This window comes from Cercospora beticola, chromosome 7, assembly GCF_033473495.1.
Source record: "Cercospora beticola chromosome 7, complete sequence".
Lineage (NCBI taxonomy): Eukaryota > Fungi > Ascomycota > Dothideomycetes > Mycosphaerellales > Mycosphaerellaceae > Cercospora > Cercospora beticola.
Genome location: NC_088941.1, coordinates 1,177,278 through 1,200,150, shown reverse-complemented (window position 1 = coordinate 1,200,150; position 22,873 = coordinate 1,177,278). Strand labels below are relative to the sequence as shown.

Sequence of the window (22,873 nt, the reverse complement as noted above, 5' to 3'; positions counted from 1 at the left end):
ATATATACTCTAACTATAGATTAAACTCTAGACTTTAGGATAATTAGTAAAAGATATATACTATAGTATTAGAAATATTATAGAATATATAAAACTAAGCCTAGAAGTTATACTATAGAAGAAGTAGCTTGCTATATATAATAAGTAATTAGGATCTAGGAATCTATATATAGTCTAAAAGGGAAAAGCCTAGAGGAGAAATAAAAGGTATATACTCTAGTATTAATATTACTATAAAATATACGATACTAGACTAAGAAGTTAAACTAAAATAGATTAGGTATATAGCTCTAACTATATAACTATAGTACCTAATAACTTATTATAATTTAAGGATAGATTTAAATATAGGAATATAGGTAGAAGACTATCTAGCCTAAGTAGAAGTATTAGAAAGTATAGTCTAGTTAGATATTCTAAAAGATACTTTAGAGATTAGGATTAGGTAATATAGGTTATATAATACTAGGTTATATAACCTAGCTAATGCCTATCTTAGGAGTAAGATACAACCTATAACTAACTAATATAATTAACTCGGTTAGTTCCTACTTATTATCTCTACTTCTACTATATTATACCTATCCGACGAGTGCCTACGAGAATACAATTCAATAGTACCTAATAATATTAATAGTTCTATTATAATATTAGTGAAGTTATTAGCTTATAAATCAATTCCGTAGTTACCGGCTTAGCTAATCCTTAACAGCATCGACGCGTGTTGGCAGAGACCACTTAGGTCGCGACTCTCTTGCTCCGAACATAATCAACCAAACGACGACCATCTTCGACTTTTCTGGTCCCGAAAAGTGCTACGAACCACCAGGAAGCAATTATGAGCAAAGGTCGCGTGGGGCATCGGCGAGAAGGCAGTATAAACAGCTCGCTGAACAGAAGACTGGATCTTGGGAGGTCTTCCAAAGAAATATGCAAAGGCGTGCCGAAGGCACGTAGAACAGAAAAGGTCCAACCCAGCGGTATGGTCTCCATAATCGTATTCCTTGCAAATCTACGCAATAAAACATCGTATCTTTAGAGCGCCCTACCATAGTAGTAGGGCCTCGAGAACTCAACCACATCGGCTTCCTCCAAGGTCACGTCCGAATACCATGTTTCTCTGGACGTCTCTCTCGACGTTTGGCCGCGATCTTCACTGGGGCCTCGTTGAGCTTCTGCCTCCCATGTTTGATCGCTAGCTTCCGAATACCACGTTTCTGACTTCGCCTTCTTCACAAGATTGACTTGACTACACGGCGCGGCCAATGTAGTAGCGCCAGAGAATTCCGAGTGGATCGGACTCGCGAGCTCTGCCGGCTGGTGCGACATTTCACACTCTCGGCCAGAATCGCGCTTCCAGGATGTGGCGAAAGGACCGCGAGGCTCTTCCACGACTGTTTTGGTCACGCTGATTCTCCACCTGCGCTTCCCGCGTCGCGCGTTCTTCGAAAGTGCGAAACAAAAGACGGGGTGGAAGATTGTAAAGGCCAGTGTGGCAATCAGAATCATGCTAAATCGTGGTCAGGTATGCACTTCGCTACGACATTGCCATTGTACTTACCAACTCTCGCACAAGATGAAGGCCACCTGGCTACGCATAGGACCACGAGGCCACAAACCCGACAGCTCTACCAACCGAAATATGCATCGCACAAGAACCCCAGTATACGCTACCACGACTCCAGCAGCAAATAGCTTGAACTTGAGCGTATCAAGCAGCTTTGTTGCTGCAAATGGTACGTTGTGCCAAGCTCGTCGTGTGCGATAAAGATAGTCCAGCACCAGTCCGGCGAATATGACGAGCGTCAAGATCTGCAGAATGATTCCACATAGGACCAGGATATAACCTGATATTCCAACGCCCAAGTTCACGCCCAGGTGAGGAGACAATGCACTTCCCGTGGCCAGCAGTACCAGACAGAACATGTCCAAAGCGATGAAGATCCAGGTGTACATGGGCGGCGGCAAGATACTTGTCGTTGCGCCAAAAGTGAGAGTGATCTAAAAACAACAAGTCAACAGGTGGTTACACTGTCAACTATGCACCTCAACTTACATGTTTCAGAGTCGCATGCACCGCTGCAGCCAGGAAACTTGGTGCAAAGTCCAGACAGCAGATGCTCAAATACAAACCCGGAACATTGAACGGATTGTCGTGAAGCAAGGCACGTCCAGCATATCCGCCCACCTCACCCAGACAGCTCAACGTGAGCAACGCACCGAAAAAGTACGTCTTCTTCCAGAGTGCCAGATATACTTGTATGACGGTGAGGCATCCGAAAGCGATGAGCAGAGAAGCATTGATCTCGAAGCTGGGATAGTATCCGTATACGCTTTCTTCTACCGGACAATCTGGGCCGACATCTGTACAGGTGGAATTGAAGTAGTTCCTTGGGCCAGCCATACTTCTTCCAGGCGATCGCCACTCGAGTCCAGTTTAGTCGTGTCCTGTTCAGCGTGCACTGCACGAGATGAGAAGACACGTCTTCAACAATGAGAGTAAGACAGAACCTGCTGAGTGGAGTGGCGAGACCTGCAAACCCTCTGAAAAGGACACATGGGTGGACATCGCGTGTGCTTCAATAAACAAAGCCACTCCCCTCGTCAACCTCTGTATCAAGATCGCTGCACAGCAGAAACCCCATCACGGCTCTCGATTCCCAGGAACCAACATCTTTTTGGCCTGCATGCCAATCATGTACCTCCCTCGGGTTGGTTTCGTCCAGTTCACCCAGATTTTCACTAGAGCGGATCCACAGCTGCGTGTCGCCCGACGACTCCGCTGTATAGCCAGCGAGTCTGATGAGACGTTGTGGAATCTGCGAACGGTACGAGATCGGAGTATATCTGGAACTTAGTGAGCTGGACAAGGATCGGGGTGGAAGATCTGGCAAGGGGAGGCAAAGTTTAACACCATCGCATGATCATCATCAGCGAACACATCGGCTCGGCGGAAGCGAAGACAATGTGTTTGTTCCTGTCTAGCGGCTGGTCGAGACTGTGTGAACGTTCCAGGAACGTGGTGAGACAAGGATGAAGGCAGCAAAAGGAGGTCTGACAGAACGCATTAATTGTTTGCAGCTTCTCGATTGTGTAGGCAATGCTTCACGGAGCCCGAGATCCCAGTCCGCCATGCTATGCTTCCCGTGCTCAGGACTTTCACGCCGATGTTGTCCTGAGGCAGAGCGCATCAGGCTCGGGAAAATAAGCTGAGTGATATGCTTTCCGGCGTTCTTGGCCAAAGATCAAGCTCCTTCCTGCCGAGCACAATTCCGACTTCACAGCTCACCAGCAAGCCAGATACTTCTGCGTTTTCCATCGCCGGCGAGGTACTGGTAGCCGACGCCCACAGCTTCTCCTTCTCCATCTTGAAAGATCTGCCACAGTGTCTCTTGGAGGAACTCTTCGATGTCTTCGCATTCTTTAGGTGGGTGTTGTCTGACGAGGACTTCCATGTGGTCGACTGCGTCTCCGGGAAGATCGAACATTGCTGAGATGTTACAAAGAGGATGTGTTGCTTGTTTGGGTCGCAGGTGTGCGTCATGACGATGAAGATTGGCGCAGGCTGAGCGCGTCCAGTATCGACGTCGTCCGGACTCGAGGATGGCGGCGATGCTGAGAGATGCGGACTCATGCCTGGAGCTGGCGTGCTTTTGCCATCTTGAGAAACGGTGTTGCCCATCTGAACGATGTTGCTGTGCTTCGTGTAGACGTGATAACTTGATTGGCGAGCCGTATTGCAGTGATGTTGCCCAGCTTTGTCGCTCGTGCAAGCGTTGGGCAGAGTGGTATCTGAGCTGGATCTTAAAGCGCTGGCACACGCGCAAGTGAATAGATGCAGAGTGGCGCAGGGGACAAACCATTTCGTTAATGCTGTGAATACAGATGCACCGATATGATCACTCTCCTTCCACCGCAGCGGCTGAGGTCATTTTCTAAATTCTTTGCGCGTCGTCATCAACCAGGAAAGCCACCTCGTGCCATCTTCCTCGCACGCTGATCACGGCGGTTGTGATTTGCGCGACTCGATTTGTTTGCCTCCTTCTTCCGCTGTGCATTCGCAGTACTGGGGTCACTCGATGGTCCTGCAACACTTCCTCCTCGGCCTCTACCTCTCCCTCCACGACCTCCTCTACCACGTCCTTGGAACCCGCCTCGCCCTCCCGGTGCAGCATCTGAGTCCTCGGTCTCAGTATTTCCCGCACTGCCATGGTAAGCCGTGCTTGTAAGCTCTGTCTGCCTTCCAGTGAATGTGCTGGTCTGCGCTTCCAAGCGCTTCAGTCGCTTAGGATCACGTTGAAGCATGACTGCCCAGCCCTCAATTTGTTCGTCGGACATTCCAGTTTCTTTCTTTAATGCCGATCGTGCTTGTCCCCGGCGTACATCGAATGATCGACCAAACATCTCGGGAGACGACCTGTATGCGCTGAAGAGAGCCATGTCATTCTCTTCTTGCGTTACCTTTGCGGCGGTCCCGGGTTCTCCGTCTGGAGCTGTAGTATCGACAGTACCGCCCACGTCTTCGAAATCGTATGTATCATCGCGCTCATCATCGTCAGAATCGAATGCGGCCAATGCAGATAATATGGCCGCCTTATTTGGCTGATCTTCCGCCGACAGGCTCTTGTTTCTTTTGCCAATGTGAAGGCGACTAGTATCAAAGTCTAAGCGATCGAGCTCATCGTCATCGAATGCGTTCCTTCTATCAGGTAGGTGTGATTCCGAGGCTGGGGGCGTTGATCGCGGTACCAATTGGTCAACTGCGGCTTGCTGACTGTCATCGTGCACGTTCGCCTCCTTGCTGCGATCCAGAGACGCTAGATGGGGAGGCAAAGAGTCATCGAGTAGATGTGCTGTTACCTGTTCAACGTTGTCTGCGTATTCATCGAGCAATTTCATCACAAAGCCCGAGCCGAGATCCGGAAAGAGATCTTGCACTTGTGTGACTAGGCTCATTTGATGTACATTGAGCTCAGCCTTTGCCGCGGGCTGTTTACCCTTCGCTGGTTTGCGGCTACTGCGCGCTCGACGTTTCTGCCTCGCCAGACTCGGCGTGCGGTATGTCTCTAGCGTATCAAGGAGCTTGTACACTCTCTCCGGAGCCTTCTCTCCAAGCGAATGCCGCAACTTCAGGAGAATAGAAGTGTTGGTGATAACATCGGCCAAGAGTGACTGGTTTGGCGGGGATTTGTCACCATGGCTCTTCAGCGTATAAAGGTGGTCTGAGAGCAGTGAATATTTTGGAGGCTCTGTGGTGGGTAGTGACGTGAGACCAAGGAACAGAACTGTAGATACAGCTTTCTTTTGCTCATCGTTGGCGGCATGGCTGTAAGCTGACACCAAAGAGTCCAGAAAGTCTGAACCAGTCATGAAAAGAGAGGCAATATCGATCGATGCATGCATCACGGGTGCAAGCTGGGTGAGAAGTCGGATTCCATCCTCCGGATTCCTTGACTCTAATGCTGCGGTGACCAAATCCTTCTGCTTCTGTAATCGCGGTGCTAGTAGATCGCCCTTCTTCTTCCATACTCGCGTCAGAAGCTTCTGAAGTGCCAGAGCTTTGAGATTGGCATGGCAGAAGTTGGAGAGGAAGCCGAAGTCGAGTAGCGAGAGTGGTATCGGTGCATCGCCAAGATACACGCGAGACACGATCTTGAAGGCTGCTTTTCTCAACAACCCTGCTTTCGCTGAGCTCAAGGTCTGGTCGGCCGGTTGCAGATTCGAAAGCTCTCTATAGAAAGTGGACAGAAACGAAGGTAGAGTGCCATGATCGCTGGCGTTCAAGCTGAAGTCAGAGGGAGCCAGTCGCAAGATCGACTCAGTCAAGGTCAGCCAAGCATCCACACAGACTTCCCACTCCTCGGGTCCCAGGCTGAGGCGGAGATCCGCTGATGGGACCGGCGCGAAAATTGGGGTGGACATGTTGATGGAGGGAAATCGTCGATGCAGTGGGCGGTACCTCGACTGCAAAGGACGTCCAGCGCCCGCTAATGAAAAGTGCCTGACTGGAAATGCAAGTGAAGTCCAAACGTCACCGCAGTACCGCTTCTGGCAGCAGCTGATGCCAAGATTTTGGAGCGGCCCCGGCAGAACTAAACGCCGACGCGGCACCACATGAATTATCGAATTCGCGCTCTAACGAAGACTTTCGCTCCCCACGATCATCACTTTGCCGATTCGAAAGAACGAGGTTTGTTGGAGCGAAAATGATCAGCTGAGCGCAGCGATTCTAACGGTATCATAGTCGTGATCGCATTCCGCACCGGACACCTCAACCGCACCGAATCACCCACCACCTCCAAATCTTCCGCCATGTCTTTCCAGGACCCAAAGAAGACGTCGCAGCTCGACGCACCAAAGATCCACAAGATCCGTATCACCCTCACCAGCCGCAAGGTGCAGTCGCTCGAGAAGGTCTGCAGCGAGCTCATCGAGCGTGCCAAGAGCAAGGAGCTTCGTGTCAAGGGCCCAGTCCGCATGCCCACCAAGAACCTCAAGATCTCTACCCGTAAGACTCCTTGCGGTGAGGGCTCCAAGACCTGGGACATGTACGAGATGAGGTAAGGATCATCCAGACATACTTGCGCTTTCTGGGACGAGATGCTGACCCGGTTTGCAGAATCCACAAGCGTCTGATCGACTTGAACGCCCCAACCGAGGTCGTCAAGCAGATCATCATCAACATCGAGGCTGGTGTCGAGGTTGAGGTCACCATCGCTGCCTAAGCGAGCGCACGAGGTGCACGATTGAAGGAGGAGCAAGAAAAGATGAACACATCATCCGCTATATCAACGCAATCCACTTGAGCTGTGGTGCAGTCGCAAAGCGACGACAAGCTCCCAATATACGTCGTCTGCCGTTCTTGTCGTCCCATGTCCATCGCCTGAAATTGAGTTCCGCGTTATCCCATTGATGAGAAAGGCACTCATACATGACTCTTGAGAGTACATGAAGAACAGCTTCCTGCGTCCTCGTCATGCCATTCCTTGTACAATATGCCATCGATCCCAATTCGCTGGGCAGAAGTCACCTCGTGCGAGATGTGAACCTTTCGGAATACACAGTGTAAGACAGCTGGAAGATCATGGGGCTTCATCGAAGTAGTCCTTTCTTGAATGCTCGAATATGCTGCCATCATTGGCCATGCCAAGTCTCGATACCGATCTGGTCCATTGCGATGTAAGGAATAGTGAGTAGAAGCATGCAGTTCAAGGCTGAGGTGCTAAGGTAAATGGACATTGCTTACTCAGCCCACCCGTCGTGACGACAACGCTTGCAGGGAATGGAACGAGCGCAACGACCATCACTAACACACGACCGACTTTCGAGAAATGTCATCAGAACGCCATCGATTGAGCCAGGCGACACTTGAGCGAAGAGAACAGGACACTTTTTCAGCTGACAGCAGCCAGCTCGCTGCAAAGCTGAGCCCATGAAACCGCTTTCAAGTCGCGCACCACCGATCAATCCGATAGAGCCGCCATCGAGCGACGACTCAACATCGCGCACACGAAGACTCTCGAGCGAAAGAACCGCGGAGATGCATTGCCCTCGAGTCTTTCTATAAGATATCATCCTCTCTCGATATCAACACGCGCTGCCGTGTGTGCCTTATCTCTCAAGACTGGGGTCGCGAAATCGGATCGGGAATAGCCCCCGTGCATCGCACAGAAGCCATCCTGTGACTGCTGATAAGCCACATTCCCACCGTTTGACTGGTCTAATCCGGTCGCTCCAACACGCCTCTGTGTCCGGAAAGTCAGTCAGCTGCGCTCTGCTCTGCCGGTTCAACCATGTTGTCTGAGGGAAGGCGCAGATGGACATTTCTAGGTCTCCTGTTGAATGTTTGAATCAACTGAGACACCAAGCCATCTAGGCTACATCCTTCGCTACGCCATGTGCCAGCCATGCGACCTGCACGTTGTTGCACAAGGAAGATAGGAGAAGCACAAGAACGCCCTATAAGCTGCGCGATTCCTCCCTCCCTGGCGGGTGAGGAAAAGCTCTTATCAGCAGCCATATCGACGTTCCAGTAATGGCTAGCATCCCTGCACTCCATATCTCTGCACGTCTCGTCAGCGTCCACCGTCGAGCGACACCACTGGCACGATACGCTCCGCAGAATCCTCGCATGCTGGTGTTCCGCGATCTGGGGTTTCCTAAACAGTGGAGTTTGTTCATTGTGAAGTACTGACGACCGGAGAAGCAAGTTTTGGGCTTCTGTGACAGACTGGCTGATCAGGAGCCTTATAACATCTAAGATGTGAACAGTGTCTTGTGCTGATGCTCTGGACGACATCAGAAGCTCGATCAACATAGCGCTTGATTGCTCTCGTGCCAACCACCTCGACCGCCCCTTGTTTCGCGGATCACTCGTGCTGTCTACAGTATGGGTTTCAATGCCTCGCTGATGTGGAGGAGCCCGGAGGTCAACCCTATCAATCACAAAGCTCGATCGATACCAGTTCTCAACCCCATCGACCAATATGGCCGTGTCTTCTTCTTCTCGTGGTTTGGCTTTCTGGTAGCATTCTGGTCTTGGTGAGCACCTGCCAAGCGTGGTCATCGCCGCGAGCAAGGATCTATCCCGTTTTCATGCTGACATTTGGACAGGTACGCGTTTCCACCTCTTCTGCACGATATCATCAAAGCGGACCTCAACCTCACTCAGGCACAAGTGAGCAATTCGAATATCGTCGCGCTATGTGCTACACTCGTGGTACGACTCATCGCTGGCCCGGCGTGTGATCGTTTTGGACCTCGAAAGACATTTGCAGGATGTCTGCTCATCGGCGCCATCCCGACCTTCCTCGCAGGGACAGCCTACAATGTGCATCAGCTGTATGCCGTACGCTTCTTCATCGGAATTCTTGGTGGAAGTTTCGTGCCTTGCCAGGTCTGGACAACGGGCTTCTACGACAAGAATGTTGTCGGCACTGCCAATGCTCTGACCGCCGGGCTGGGTAACGCTGGTGGTGGTATCACATACTTCCTCATGCCCGCCATATACGAGAGCCTCGTGAAAGATGGACTATCAGGACATGTCGCTTGGCGAGTAGCATTCGTCGTGCCGGGCATTGTCATCGTCGTCGTGGCCCTCGCCCTCCTACTGCTGTGCCAGGATTCGCCAACAGGACACTGGTCTACACGCCTGCAAGCAACCCCGACGACCAAGTTTGAACAACCCATGATCGTCAATGTTCCAGGAACCATCACTCCAACACCTAAGACTCCAGCTTCCGCTCGATCTGCGAACATCAAGGACGAGAAATCCCAACAATCGTCCCGCCGACCCTCCCACGATATCGAAGCCGGAGCTCAATTCAACCTCACCGCGGTCAACGAAATCATTCAAAAGCCATCACTCAGCCAAATCGCTCGTATAGCGCTCTCGCCGCAGACCCTCGTCCTCGGCGCAGCTTACTTCTCCACCTTCGGCGGCGAACTCGCCATCAACAGCATTTTGGGAACCTACTACGGAAAGCAATTCCCAGATCTCAACCTCCAAACCTCATCCAACTGGGCCGCAATGTTCGGTCTCATGAACGTTGTCTTCCGCCCCCTTGGCGGCGTTGTCTCCGATTACGCTTACCGCTACACAAATCAAAGTGTCTGGTCGAAGAAGATTCTACTGCACAGCTACTGCATCATTGCAGGAGCCTTCCTGGTCGCCATCGGATTGACAGATCAGCATTCTCTCGGTTCGTTAGTCTGCCTCGTGGGCATCGGAATGGCATTCTTCCTGGAAGGTGCAAACGGCCTAAATTTCTCCCTTGTGCCACACGTCTTTCCGCAATCGAACGGTGTGGTGTCAGGGTTCACGGGCGCAGCAGGAAACCTGGGAGGTGTGATCTTCGCGATCATTTTTAGATACAGTGGGACAGATTACGGGCGGGCGATTTGGACTATTGGAGTGATTATTATGAGCTTGAACGTGGCAACGTGCTGGATTAAGCCTGTGCCGAGGGAGTCCGAAGAAGCGGGCAAATGAGCATATACAATTCGTGGAACAAAAGTTCATTGCGGGTTTCGGTTATTGTTTTGGAGTTTGAGCGTAGCAAGAGATACCATGATAGAATGATGGGCTGTGATGAGTACACGAAAATGCTACGATAGTTATGAGGCGAATCTAAAATTTGCTCTCGTAGATGGCAAAGGTTTTCTCGGAAGACTCCATTCTTTCCTTCCCCGGTGCAAAGCAGCCGCTCTCGAGGAGGAACTCTGGCTTTCTGGGCTGAGCGACGCTCTTGCCCTCAGAGACGGCTCGAGGTGATCCGGAGATCGTCTTTGAGCACGGAGAAGGCAGAACCACGTGTGGAGCATCAGTCGTGCTGATACGTGCTGGTCCACTTGACATCGGTGAACAAGGACAAATTCGTTCGCTCCATGCATCGTATCAGTGGCGATCGGAATAGCCATGCGTGCAGAAATGTGAGTTGTCCGATGTTGTCGCGGTTCGTTGAGAACTGGGCTTGTTCCGGTATCAAGTGGGTCGTCTGATATGCACCACTGTCCCGCGGAGAAGAGTGAAAGAGCTTGCCTTTCACATGCATTTCGCAGCCTTAGGCATTCCAGCAATTGCTTAGAGACCTTCGGCATCTGCAGCTGCAGCAGCAGCCCGGATGCTCTGTGGGGTGTCGAACATGCGACATATCGCAGAAGGGCAATTGCAATAGCCAGTACGCTTGTGCGTTCGACCGGCAGCCTTTTCTCCTTCAAACCATCGCAATGTAGCTTTGATCCACCCTTTTCTTCTTAACCACTCATCAAAACTCAAGTCGGCCAGGTCTGGGTGGTCGCAATAGCAATCGTAGACGGCTTCCCACACTTTCTCGGGGACCTTCGACAATTCCTCCAATTCTTCAGCCAAGTTCCGGTGGACGTATGGATCTTCGTCGGGATCGGGGCGACCGATCACAGCCTTTACAACAGTCTTCGGGCTGGGAAAGCGCGGGCAGTCCGATACATCGATACACATGAAATCGTCAATGAAGATGCTTACGTCTCTGAGCTTGGGCATGTTGTTGAAGTCTTTCGCCGGATGCGCAGTGGCGTAGTAGCGATTGTCTACGACGTAGTCTTCGAAGAGGACGATTGAGCGCAACGCTCGCTTCTGTCGTCTGTGAAGGGCCAAATCGAGAAATTGAAGGGCATCCTTCTCACGCAAGAAAGAGAATGTGTTGTCGTTATACAACATCAGCGCAGCTTCCTGGTGAATTTGGCGACATGTGCGGAGGAGCTGCAGGTGCAACTTGTACTGCGATGGACCGCTCGTGAAAGGACCCAGGTGCTTGAAGCATGTGGCATGACGGCTCCGGTACGGTGCGACAGCGTTTAGGTGCTGGCCATTCTTGTCGATTCGAGGGGTACAACTCTGCTTGTAGGCTTCATCATCGTCATGCGGTACATCGCAGAGCGTGTAGAAGAATCGAACACGCTGGTCTCTGGCCAGAAATCGCTGAGCGTTGTCCCTGTAGGTATACCCATAGGATGGCGAATTCATGACTTCCAGATCCTCTGCAAGGATCATGTGTGAGCTGATGTGGATGTTCTGACCGCCGATAACATAGTGGTAGATTCGCGTTCGCAGCTCTGGAGGAAGAGCGAGCAACGGTGATTCTGGTGTCGCCTCGCTCTCGGTAGGCGTACGCATCTCTTCTACAGCCTGGAGGTCCATTGAGCGCCCGATCAGCGATCAAGGTGCCAGGCTTCAGGTTCAGTGAAGCGGTGCTCGATGTTTGCCACACGCAGAGCACGAACGTGAAGAATATTGGCGAGAGACGCGTGCTTGACGCGTCGAGCACATGCACTGTGGAGTGAGACCCTGAGAGAGCCGTGACGTCACGGGAAGGTGCAGCGCTGCCATCCCTGTGCCATTGCATGAATCGCTGAACAAAACCACCACACTTCCTCGAGATCCAACAAGAAATGGCCGAAGCAGCAGCAGTTGGAGGTGTTGTCGCCTACGAAGTCGCGGAAACAGCGGTGCAGGCTGGCGCAGCCGGGTATGCCATAGCCAAGCCGACTCAGCCATTGAAGGCTAGCTTTCACCAAATCGCAACTGCAAAGGACGATGAAACGAGGTGAGTTACTACCAGGATCCTAGCAGTATTTCTGACCTGACAACGATCTGAACAGAACTTCAGTAGTCCGCTCGGATCACTCTGTTACCGTCGTCAAGAACAAAGCATATATCTTTGGCGGCGAAACTGCGTCCGGACAGCTAGCCAGCAATGACATTCACGCTGTGACGCTGGACAAGCCGGCAGAGGAGAAGTCTGAGCATGAGCCAGAATATTCCATACTACCCGCGGTGCCCGATGCAGAAGGTCAGCCAGTGCCTAAGGCTCGAACCAAGCATGCAGCCACTCACTTCAACATCTGCGTGGCCGTCTTTGGAGGTCTCAATGAAGCTGGGAAATTGGTCGATGAAGAGCCAGTCATCTGGCTTTACGTGACCGGGAAATCTGCCTGGGAGAGTCTGAAGTCTGACCACGGACCTGCGCCCGCCCAGAGAAGTGGTGCCAGGTTGTTCAACTTCAACAACAATCTGGTGCTGTACGGAGGTGTCGATGCCAAAGGAGAACCCCTTCGTGATATCTGGCACTTCTCTTACACCCAGAAGACCTGGACTCAGCTACCGACCGCCCCTGTCTCCACTAGGAATGCAGCACTTGTGGACGGCGTTCTGTACCTGATCTCGGGGACAGACAACATGAGCAGCGACGTGCACTCGTTACATTTGCATCCCAATGAAAATGCCGAGGAGAGCTTGCACGTCAACTCCGATCCGCAGACAGAGTGGCACACGGCGTCTTTCCCGACGAATCCTCTAACTCCAGGCCCTCGGCCTCGAGTCGGAGGTGGTCTTCTTCCGATCTCAACAGGCTACGGGCGCAACTACTTGCTGTACTTTTTCGGAGCCCGGCAGAATCCCAACACAACAGAGGCCGTTTCTCCCGAGGACACCGAAGACCCATCACAATGGAGCGATAGCTGGACTTATCAGATTCCCTCGAGCAGTCCAGAAGTAAAACCAACTCTTAGCATCTCGGAGGCGATCAAACCTGCTAGGATCAAAGATGCGATTCGCGAGAAGCTTGGATATAGCTCTGGTGAACAGAGCTGGGCAGAGGTCGAGGTGCTGCCTCCAGGAGACTTGGTCGTCGGCACTGGTAAGATCCATCCCGGACCTCGCGCATTCTTCGGATACGATATTATGCCAGATGGGCATGGAGTGGTCGTTTGGGGAGGCCTGAACGCGAAGGGAGAGCGTGAAGGCGATGGCTGGATCATCAAGTTCCAATGAGAGGCTACACGCGTTTCGCGGTAGCAATGCATATCGACAGGACTGCGAAATTGATCAGCAGTATCAAGAACAAGAACCATGACTCGGCACATGGTCGAGTTGCCGATAGATGATACCCATGCATGGCAGATCAAGATACTCTGCCACCTAGCAATGGCAACACAGATATCACCTCTCCGTTCCACGCACTCTTTCCTATCATACTTACTCTCAGCAGATGGGGCACACAGTGAAAGCAAGTTTGGCGTTGAGGAGGTCGGTGATTTCCAGCTACGTGCAATGTGGTCAGTAGTACGAATCCACACACTGCCCAGGATGGCTGTAAAGTCTTAGGTCAACAAGGATGCTCTCCAATCGCACGATGCCAGTAGAGAACTCGTCCGCACAGGTTGAATCGTGTTGTTGTGAAGTGAGAGTCAAGTCATGCCATCCTGGAGCTGCGTTTGTCCTCACACAATGATGATTTGAGTGTTTGTGAGATGTGACTTGTATTGGCAGAGAGGAGGTGGAGACAGCATCTCTAACCTCCGATTAAGGTCTAGCAGTGCAACGATCCCGGTCGGTGGTCACCCAGCGGGCGTCCACCATCCAGCAGCACTAGCACCATCTTGCAGTTTCCTGCCACTGCTGGCGCAATACCATCGCTAGCACCAGCACTCGCTCGCCCCGCCACTGCGTTGACGTGTCACCACCCCCCGACAATCCTCCGCCCTCCGAACGCGCGCGTGTGGGAAAGCCGAGTCGCGACGTGAGCGGGCGGCGCACATGCTCCGCAGAACCTCGAGCCGGCCGAGTGCGTGACGGCGGAGCCAGTAGAGTCGGCGGGGAAGCAGAATCACCGACAGCAACGTACGGCGTCTTAAGGAACCTGCTCGCAACGCGAACGAAGAGCAGGAGCAGGCCAGCAGATGGACACGCTACCGGCAACGGCTACAACAGCCGGTCCCAGCACTGAAGTCTCTACCCCAGCCGCATATGAGGACGACGTCCGCCATGGCCACTTCGCCGTCACTGCTTCATCGCAGATCCCAAAGGCCACCAGCAGCATGTCGCCTCTCCCAGTGAACGCGTCGTCGCCTGACATCACTCTCAAAGACGCGAAGCACATCGGCACCCGCCTTCACGATGACGGCCACGAGATCGAGCTTCCCAGTCCCCGGCTGCGCTCCAGTCGCCTGTTCAAAGGCAAGGGGAAGGAGGCGGTAGCGATTGAGAAACCTAGGAAGAAGCCGCTGAAGCTGCTCGACCTGCCGCTGGACATCCTCAAGGACATCGTCAAGGAGGTGACCCACACCAACGACCTGACCTCTCTCGCGCTCTGCCACAGTGCTCTTCACGAGCTCACGATTCCGCACATCTACTCGCGCTTTGACATCGTTTGGCCGGACAGCAGTACACAGTCTGACAACAGGTCGGGCGTCGATGCTCTCACATATGGACTGTCAACGCTGGTCATGGCGGAGGAGGTGTTCGGTGAGGCGCCCGAGCAACGGGCGCATGCGCAAAGCAACAGGTTCAGCATAACGGAGGGAAAAGCGACAGAGATGGCGATAAGGAGGAGAAGAGGTAACCACTATGCGCACTTCACCAAAAAGTTCTCGCTCGGCAATGGGCCGGCAGACTGGGTACAAGAGTATCTGATCACAAAAGAGGGTGGAAAGATGCTTGGGACCTTGGTTGCGCTGGCTGTAGCACGCATGCGATCGCTCGAGACATTCATCTGGGACATGCCGACGGGCGTCCTCCGCGACGTTTGGCTCGCTCTCTCCTCACTAGGGGATCGGGCCACAGAGCAGAATCCGTGCAAGCTGGAGAAGGTCTGGGTGAGATGGCATAACAACTCCCTCAGACTTGCCGAGGTCGCGACTCCGATGCCTCCTCCACCACCGCCCATCAACGTCAACACGATGCACGCCTCGCAGTTTCACACCGCGATTCCTGGACCAATCCCGACACCTCAAATGCATCCCGCTGCACTAGATCGAGTCGAGCATCCCAACTTTTCCGTACTTCCAGCATTAAAAAGCTTGAGCGTGCTGGACATTGACGAGCTGGCATATCTGGACGAGATGGCTGTGCTGATCGGCAAGTCGCTTGACAAGCTACGTGAACTGCGTGTGGGCATCGCGAGACACGCAATGACAAAGGACTGGGTTACGGTGTGGGAAGGCGAGCAGTTGCGTCAGGTCGATCCCGACTATCCCACAGCTGGATCTCTCACAATTGGAGAAAAACGATTGGGCGGCGTCATGGGCATTCTGACTGGTTTCGTGTGCGACATGCGCAAGCCGAGAATCGTTTTGCCTGAGCGGAGGCGCCACCGACGAACATCGAGTAGAACGAGCGCGAGCGCGACGATTCCGGAGTCACCTGTGACCGCCTCGGCCGAGATGCCTTCTGCTTTGACCCAAACTGCTGGCATCGCGAGTCTAGGCGATGTCATCGCTGAAACAGCGGATGAGGACTCCATGGTTATGACTGATGAGACGACACCATTGCACGTGGATTCATCGCACGAGCTGCAATCAGAACCGAGCAGTGATCCTGCAATAGAGACTGCGCTACAAGCTATTGCACCTACGACCGAGCCGACAAACATGTCCCTACTCGACCAGGAGCCGGTCACACTGGACTCACTGGAAGATGTACAGCAGCCCTGGCTCGAGAACGTGCTCAAGTTGGAAAGCCTGGAACTGGAGAGGGTGCCCATCTCAGTCCCGGTCCTTCAAAAGGCTATCAACTGGACTACTCTGACATCACTGACACTTCTGCATTGTGGCAATCATGAGCAGTTATGGAAGACGCTTCGAAAGCAGTTCGCGCCAACGCCCAAGTCGCCTGTGTATCCAACACCACGACGAACAGCAGCCCCTTCACCCAAGAAGGGCGGCAAGCCTTCACTGCCCGACGCAGATCTTGTCTACCATCTCAACCTCAGGAAGGTGCATACCAACACTGTTTCGCCTGCACTTGTAAGTTTCCTGAAAGAAACTCTTGCGCCAAACAGCCTGGAAGTGCTCTTCTTGCAGGAAGCTCGAAGCTACAATTCACCTGTCGCTGTGGAGGCAATATATCGCGGTCCGCTTAGGAGACATCGCAACAGCATCAAGAAGTTGCTAATCGACAGTTCCGAAAAGGGCGTGGACGGAATGCCAACCAACTCCAACAGATGGCGACGATGGATATTGTCTCGCGATATTCTGGCCTTTGTTTGCAGCGGAAAGATGCCAGCGCTGCGAGAGCTCGGTATGGCCATCGACTACCGCGACTGGCATTTCTTCCTCCAGCACCTGCCTAGCGTCCCTCAGCTGCGGTCCTTGTACCTTCCATTCTTGGCAAATCACGTCTCAGGACCCAACGTGGACCCACGTGAGCTTGCGCTGCAAATTGTGGACATCGTCGCGCTGAGATCGGAAGTCGAGCTGTGCTACATGGGTATCGCGAACAAGTGCTTCGAGATTCTCGAAAACCGTAAGGAGGATGCTCTTAAGAGCGAATGGGATGTTCTGCCCTCAGGCTTCGTCGATCCTGACGCTGTCCCAAGCGATGCCGATGAAGACGATGACGAAGATGACGATGCGGACGATGAGGATGAAGTCGAAGACCTCGACGATGAAGCAGAAGAAGAGACCGAGAGCGACGAAGACGACATTGACGACGACACTGATTCCGAGGCCGATGGCGCCGAGTTCGGCAGACACGCTGCTAGACTGAGGCTCAGGGAGATCTTGTTTTATGATGACAAGGTCGCCATCTTCAAAGCCAGACATGGAAGACTGTAGATGACTAAAAACAACAAAATGCACAGAAGGGGGCACGGTATGAACGTAACGCGGCATTGGGGCGTTGCAGGGGACCTGGATTGGAACTCGGGCTTCTTTTTTATTCTTTAACACGTGGGATCCACGGAGCAGCAAGATGATTCCCCCCAGCCATGACCGCGAATCGCGGGCGGCAACATTGTTTTGCATTGTGTTACTACCGATCATTGTTATCTTCACGAAACGATAAGGAAAGGTGATGTTCTTCATACCATCCATATGCAAGAATTTGATATGGATATGGACATACAGCTTGTATACAATACAACACTGACATCATCATATGTTTCCCAGGTTTCACTTCGCTCTCGTGCTGTCGTGCTGTGCCTCGTCGCTACCACAGTGTTGTTTCGAAAAGCTTACTTGTGACTGTGACAGCTTTGGCAAAAGAATAGATCCTGGTCGTTTCTCCACGTTCTGGTATGAACCTGGCGGTGTACACCAAGCTTGTTTCCAAGATTTTGACTTCCCGCACGACATGGTATGCTGGAGGGTGACGACGCATTTGCAATCTCCTCCAGTCACTTTGCGGGAAGGTCATCTGAGTTGGCGGGAAATTCTTGTGACTTCATTCGAAACACCGTGCACGATGTAGGCGACCGCGTTCTTTCCTTCACTTGACTTCATCACATACGCGGCAGAACCGACTTCGCAAAGTAAACGGCTCACCTAGGCCAGAGAAGGACCAAGCCACCGACGGGGCAGCGGACAGCCTTTCGCCAACGGCAACGCAAAATGCATCCTCACATCAAACCCGCCGTCTTCCTCGCGACCAACTACCTCTTCTTCCAGTCAACAACCGCCCTCGCCCAAGAACACCAAGCCATCGCCATCCCTCAACTCCAAACCGACATCAACCAAATCCAAGAACAAAACGTGACCGACACAAACAACAACGACAACCCCATCCAAGTCGTCGACCCCTCCGACCAAACCAGCTACATTTCTCCCAACAGTCCCACAGCGATCCCTACTGCCTCATCTTCTACATTAGGTCAATTGGTAATTTGCACGACACTTACGGGCGAGAATGAAGCGCTTTATGGAGCGAGTAGTGAATGTCGAACATATGCGGCTTTGACGAGTTTTGCGAGTTTGACGGGGACGGCGGCTACGGCGGGCATTTTGACTGCTAGTGAGACGAGGAGTGGGATCGGTGGGGTGAGGACGACAATGGTTAGTGAGACGATGGTGACGGGGACGAGGACTGCAACTGCTACAGAGGAGACGGGAACGGCGAGGCCGACAGAAACGGGACAAGCAGAGAGTGGTGCGGAAAGGGGAGTGGGAAGTTATGGGGTGTGGAAAATGATATTTGCAAGCGGCGTGGTGGTTGTTGGTGTGGTGGGAATGTAGGCATGGTTGAGTGGAATGGGGTGTGTGGTTGGTACTGTAATGGGAGGAGACAAGACTGCTTGTGTCAGGCAAAGGCAGAAAAGGAGGTTGCCTTGATTATATAGGCGAATGAGGCCGCCCACAAGGTAATGTCGAAGTTCAAAGGCTTGGCTGTGGCAGTGCTCAAGGCGGTGCTTCTTCCTTCAGCCTTGTGTAAAACTGTCTCTCCAGCTCTGTCTGGCTTTGTTTCGGTTCACGTTAATTCATGTATTATACACATCAATCGCATTAGCATATCTGCATCGATTCCAGGCGCAATGCCCTTCAACACGACACCATTGCACAAAAACTGGCTGGAGTACTGGAGCGGCCATATCACTTGGGAGCAATACCTTGACAATTTGTTAGACCTTTGCGTCCAGAACAATGATGACCCGAGCGACCGCGATTTGGAAAACGTGCGATTCCAAGATCCTTTCAGCTATATGACTGCATCATGGTACAAGAAGATATATCCAATCGAAGAGCCTCAAGTTCAAGCCGTGAAGGCAGTGTTCAAAACATATCGCCAGGACACAGCAAACGAACCTCGTTTTGGCTCAGTAGAAGAGGTTGAAGACAAGCTCGTCCTACTCGAACGGAGTGGATTACCCGAGGAAGGTATCCTGGGTGTCAAGAAGCCTCTCGCGTGGAGAGCATGTTATGATAAACAAGCCAAGATGCTGGAGTTTCTCTTGGAGCGTGGTGGTTTTCCAATCGAGTGGCCTCTTCTAGATAAGACAAAGTGGTTCCTCAACTCGTCCCAAGATCCGGAGATGACGAAGGTGGTCAGCGAGTCTCGTGTTCTGAAGCAAGCTCGTGATCATATGCCTCCTAAGCAGATCGAAGATATGTCACCGGCAGAGATTTTCGATGAGGGTGGGCCGCTTCCGGTGAAGTGGTAATGCTTGCTTTATAGCTCATGCCAGAATACACTTTGCTACTTTGTCAGATGCTCATTACATTCCTCCCTCTCTTCATTTTACAACGTAGATGACATTTTCTCAGCAGCTCTGCCTCTACATCGACAACCCCTCTAATTCCCAATCCACCAAGCCCCATTATTCGTCTCCTCGGGTGTATCAATCACCAACTCACTCGAGCTATTTGCCGGTCTCTGGGGCCAAACATTCTTCGTTCCATCCCAGGCCTCAACCTTTCCGAACTCCGCCTCCGAATCCTCTCCCACAAACACACCCCATCCCGTCGAGCAAGTCTTGCTAGGATAAATTCTCGCCGAAAGAGCGAAACGCTCGTTGACGTAGATTTCCACTGCGGAGCCATCAACCCAGACGTCGAAGGAAATTTCTTCGGTTTCGTTGGTGCTGAGGAGCTTGTAGGGTTGAAAATAGCCGGTGATGGTCTCGCGGTTGAAGAGGTCCATGGTTGTGCTTTGGCGGCGGTCGACGAGGATTGTGTAGTTGGAGGGCTCGTAGATGATGTTTGTGAATTCTTCTCCGTCGGGAGAGGCGCCGATTGTGAGGCCTACTGGTCCTGTGGCGTTCTTTACTGTTGCCTTGATGTTGACGTGCGATGTGGTGTTCGATTGGAGAATAGTGGATCTGTCGTAGGTCCTGGGGGCGAAGTCAGAGTATGCTGCGACCTCACGAAGACCGTCGGCGACGTCCTCGACTGGTCGAACGCCCAGGGTGAAAGCCGTGCCGTTCTTGACTGTTACGAACTTGGCCTCAGTAAGTTCGGTCGTGTTGGTAACTCCGTCAACCTCGTGAACAAAGAGCTCACGCGGGATAGTGAGAGCACCTTGGAAACCTTGCTGAGGAGCAGAGAACAAAGCTTGGTCACCAAGATTGTCCTCCTTTATCCAGGCATACTGCACACGCCTGTTGTTCTTGGTGTCGTTGAAGCTGGTTGCTGCATAACCCAAACCCCAATCGCCAGCGCCACCGATGGTAGGGATGAACTCGACGCTGCCGTTCTGGCGACGAACAACTTCGCCCTCGTTCCAGAGCTGCCATTGAGCGTTGGTATGGAAGGGAACGTCCGGACCACCTCCACCCTCAGTACCCATGTTGGTGTACCAGTGATCCTCTCCAGCACGGTCCTTGAGGCGGAAGAAGCCCGACAGCTCAAAGTTGTAAGCATACTGACCAGTGCTGAGAATTGGTCCAAGCGATGTGTTCTGAGCTGGCTCCCAAAGAGAGCCAAGGAAAGTCCAGTTGGTCAGGTCATTAGCTGGAGCGGCCCACAGAGGCATACGTGGACCGACACCCTTGATACCAGAACCCCAGACGGAATAGAAGTGCTTCTCAACGCCGCGAAGGGCATCGAGCTCCGGGTTAGGCTCGATGAATGGGTCACGGAAACCAGTCAGGTCCCAATTCATTGGTGGCTCGTTAGTAGAGGCATTGATGACTGGGTTGTTCTCAAGCCTCTCCCAAGTCTTGCCTCCGTCAGTGCTGAGAGCCATGGACTGGGACTCAGTGCCACGTGTGTACGGGAACAGCCACTTTGTTGGCAGGAACTGTGCTCCAGTGTAGAACAGGAGCAGCGTGCCATCCTGTTCACCTTGAAGGTTAACAGACAGAGCAGAGCCAGAGAAGATTCCCAAGCCATCGTGGCTACCGTTTCCAGTAGGTCCGAGAGCGAGAGCCTCTGCATCCCGCCAACCACCTTGGTCTTCCCAGTTGATCAAGTCCTTGCTAACAGCACCTCCCCAACTGATGTTACCCCAGTTGATGTGGTTAGGGTGCCATTGGTAGTGGCCATGGTACTCGTCTCGAACAGGGTCGTACATGAAACCGGCGGGATCGTTCATCCAACCTGCTGGAGCAATGAAGTGGCTCTGTGACCTCCATCGAGTGAACAGCGCATTATTTGGCAGATTCTTGATCTCTTCCGTAGTGATGGTATCGCATTGATCGTTCTGGCGCTTGAACACGTTGGGCAAGTTCCACCCATAAGCCAGAGGGGCAGCGGCAAGGACTGCTGCTGCGGTGGTGGTAGACCGCATATTGAAGGAGTGACTATGGGGTCAAGAACGAGTGGAAGGTCGCAGTGAGGAGAAAAGCGACAACCTATTGAGGTCTCAACAGCATATAACTCACCTTCTGTGCATGTATGAGTGTCACTTCGGAACTTTCCTATGCCATTAGGTCAAAGACAATGCCGCTCACGCACGGCGCTTTCTGCGTGATGGCCCTGACTAGTAAGGATCTGTCCAGGTAGGTGGGCCTTCGGTGATCGCGCGATGCACGATGGCGACGTGTGGTGCGAAGTGAGCCAAGTCCGCACTTCCCCAGGCTGGAGATATGTCTGGGGAGAACCACCGGTGTGCCCGGTTCTCTCCATCTGACAAGCATTCTCCCGCCATCTACGAGGCCTTCTGCTGCCTCGTCAAGACGCGTTCAGCACGAAAGGCTTCTAATGTCGATGGTGGCGATCAAACGCGACAATTCGCGTGTGTAGATCTGCGCGGCATTCTCGTTCGTCATTCTGTTGATCCCTTGGCCGCTAGAGCATAGGAACCGGTCGACTTTGGCCTCTTTAGTCTTCGGTGTAATGGGGTGCAAAGAGGAAAAGCTCCTTGAGGTTAAGAGAGGTACCAGTACAAGAAGTGGTGCGCGGCGTCATGTCGGAGCGATCGGTCTTGGGCTGGTCAACTTCAACCCTGGCGGCTTTTTGATCAATTGCAAGGCATGAAGTTATGCCGCAGTATGCTGTGAATTTTCTTTTGTCGCAGGCAGAGTAATTCGCGCGAGGCCGGTGATCTGGTCACAGAGGTCAACAATGTGTGTTTGTATAGCTGAAGCAACGAACAGCAACGCGGAAATTCAGACTCCGCAAACATCTCCCTTGCCAGCACCATGCCGACATTAGCCAAGCTGACAGTCCGGCCAGGGGGTGAACCTCTAGTACCTGGCCGCATCGGGGCTCCCATCACAGTCCCTATTGCTCCTTTCGGTAGCGCCCCAGCACCTAGAAGCCGCTATAATGTTGACTGATGGATAAGGCAATAAAATCTCATGTCTCAGCCGTTAAATGAAGATCTACGGGACGAAAGAGAAACTACAGTGTTAGCTGTCGGTGTAATAGCACAAGGCATCGAACCATCAAGCCAGAGAGCGACTGCGAGTGCTCCATACCAGAGCAGCAATTCCGTTGATGATTCGTAGCCAAGTGGTGCCGGACTTTAGACCTTGAACATTGCACGTCACCTTCCGTCCGCTCGGATCTGTCGTATCGTTCTCATCGTCTTCTTTATGCTGGCTGAAGCTGCAGACACAGTCTCTCGGCGATTCGGAAACTGCAATCGCAAGTGCGGGTATCGCAAAAGGCGGCCACGCTGATTCAGCACCAGGAACTGCAGCACGTGGTCTTCAACTTCGAGGCAAACCCGGCTCGGGCTATT

The 22,873-nt window shown here is 52.5% G+C and overlaps 11 protein-coding genes across 11 annotated transcripts; 6 read left to right on the top strand and 5 right to left on the bottom strand.

Annotated features, from left to right (window-relative positions):
* Positions 1-1,035: 1,035 nt before the first annotated feature.
* Positions 1,036-2,404, bottom strand: RHO25_010724 (uncharacterized protein; the record flags this gene model as incomplete). Its single annotated transcript, XM_023602379.2, has 3 exons — positions 1,036-1,510; positions 1,562-2,001; positions 2,057-2,404. 3 exons carry the CDS (start codon positions 2,402-2,404, stop codon positions 1,036-1,038), a joined length of 1,263 nt encoding a protein of 420 aa, XP_023451353.1.
* An 874-nt stretch (positions 2,405-3,278) lies between these two features.
* On the bottom strand, positions 3,279-3,488 carry RHO25_010723 (uncharacterized protein; the record flags this gene model as incomplete). Its single annotated transcript, XM_065603314.1, has 1 exon — positions 3,279-3,488. One exon carries the CDS (start codon positions 3,486-3,488, stop codon positions 3,279-3,281), a length of 210 nt encoding a protein of 69 aa, XP_065459386.1.
* A 469-nt stretch (positions 3,489-3,957) lies between these two features.
* Positions 3,958-5,922, bottom strand: RHO25_010722 (uncharacterized protein; the record flags this gene model as incomplete). The annotated part of the gene is made up of 1 exon (XM_023602380.2): positions 3,958-5,922. The coding sequence occupies one exon, from the start codon at positions 5,920-5,922 to the stop codon at positions 3,958-3,960; it is 1,965 nt and encodes a 654-aa protein (XP_023451385.1).
* Positions 5,923-6,114: 192 nt separating this feature from the next.
* On the top strand, positions 6,115-6,725 carry RPS20 (40S ribosomal uS10 domain-containing protein; the record flags this gene model as incomplete). The annotated part of the gene is made up of 3 exons (XM_023602381.2): positions 6,115-6,190; positions 6,245-6,560; positions 6,620-6,725. 3 exons carry the CDS (start codon positions 6,115-6,117, stop codon positions 6,723-6,725), a joined length of 498 nt encoding a protein of 165 aa, XP_023451386.1.
* Positions 6,726-8,389: 1,664 nt separating this feature from the next.
* RHO25_010720 (uncharacterized protein) lies at positions 8,390-9,991 on the top strand (the record flags this gene model as incomplete). The annotated part of the gene is made up of 2 exons (XM_023602382.2): positions 8,390-8,541; positions 8,614-9,991. The coding sequence occupies 2 exons, from the start codon at positions 8,390-8,392 to the stop codon at positions 9,989-9,991; spliced, it is 1,530 nt and encodes a 509-aa protein (XP_023451387.1).
* A 591-nt stretch (positions 9,992-10,582) lies between these two features.
* Positions 10,583-11,677, bottom strand: RHO25_010719 (uncharacterized protein; the record flags this gene model as incomplete). Its single annotated transcript, XM_023602383.2, has 1 exon — positions 10,583-11,677. One exon carries the CDS (start codon positions 11,675-11,677, stop codon positions 10,583-10,585), a length of 1,095 nt encoding a protein of 364 aa, XP_023451388.1.
* A 251-nt stretch (positions 11,678-11,928) lies between these two features.
* On the top strand, positions 11,929-13,309 carry RHO25_010718 (uncharacterized protein; the record flags this gene model as incomplete). The annotated part of the gene is made up of 2 exons (XM_023602384.2): positions 11,929-12,083; positions 12,139-13,309. The coding sequence occupies 2 exons, from the start codon at positions 11,929-11,931 to the stop codon at positions 13,307-13,309; spliced, it is 1,326 nt and encodes a 441-aa protein (XP_023451389.1).
* A 908-nt stretch (positions 13,310-14,217) lies between these two features.
* On the top strand, positions 14,218-17,091 carry RHO25_010717 (uncharacterized protein; the record flags this gene model as incomplete). Its single annotated transcript, XM_023602385.2, has 1 exon — positions 14,218-17,091. One exon carries the CDS (start codon positions 14,218-14,220, stop codon positions 17,089-17,091), a length of 2,874 nt encoding a protein of 957 aa, XP_023451219.1.
* A 774-nt stretch (positions 17,092-17,865) lies between these two features.
* Positions 17,866-18,486, top strand: RHO25_010716 (uncharacterized protein; the record flags this gene model as incomplete). Its single annotated transcript, XM_023602386.1, has 1 exon — positions 17,866-18,486. The coding sequence occupies one exon, from the start codon at positions 17,866-17,868 to the stop codon at positions 18,484-18,486; it is 621 nt and encodes a 206-aa protein (XP_023451391.1).
* A 296-nt stretch (positions 18,487-18,782) lies between these two features.
* On the top strand, positions 18,783-19,409 carry RHO25_010715 (uncharacterized protein; the record flags this gene model as incomplete). The annotated part of the gene is made up of 1 exon (XM_065603313.1): positions 18,783-19,409. One exon carries the CDS (start codon positions 18,783-18,785, stop codon positions 19,407-19,409), a length of 627 nt encoding a protein of 208 aa, XP_065459385.1.
* A 131-nt stretch (positions 19,410-19,540) lies between these two features.
* On the bottom strand, positions 19,541-21,475 carry RHO25_010714 (uncharacterized protein; the record flags this gene model as incomplete). The annotated part of the gene is made up of 1 exon (XM_023602387.2): positions 19,541-21,475. One exon carries the CDS (start codon positions 21,473-21,475, stop codon positions 19,541-19,543), a length of 1,935 nt encoding a protein of 644 aa, XP_023451392.1.
* Between the last annotated feature and the right edge of the window lie 1,398 nt (positions 21,476-22,873).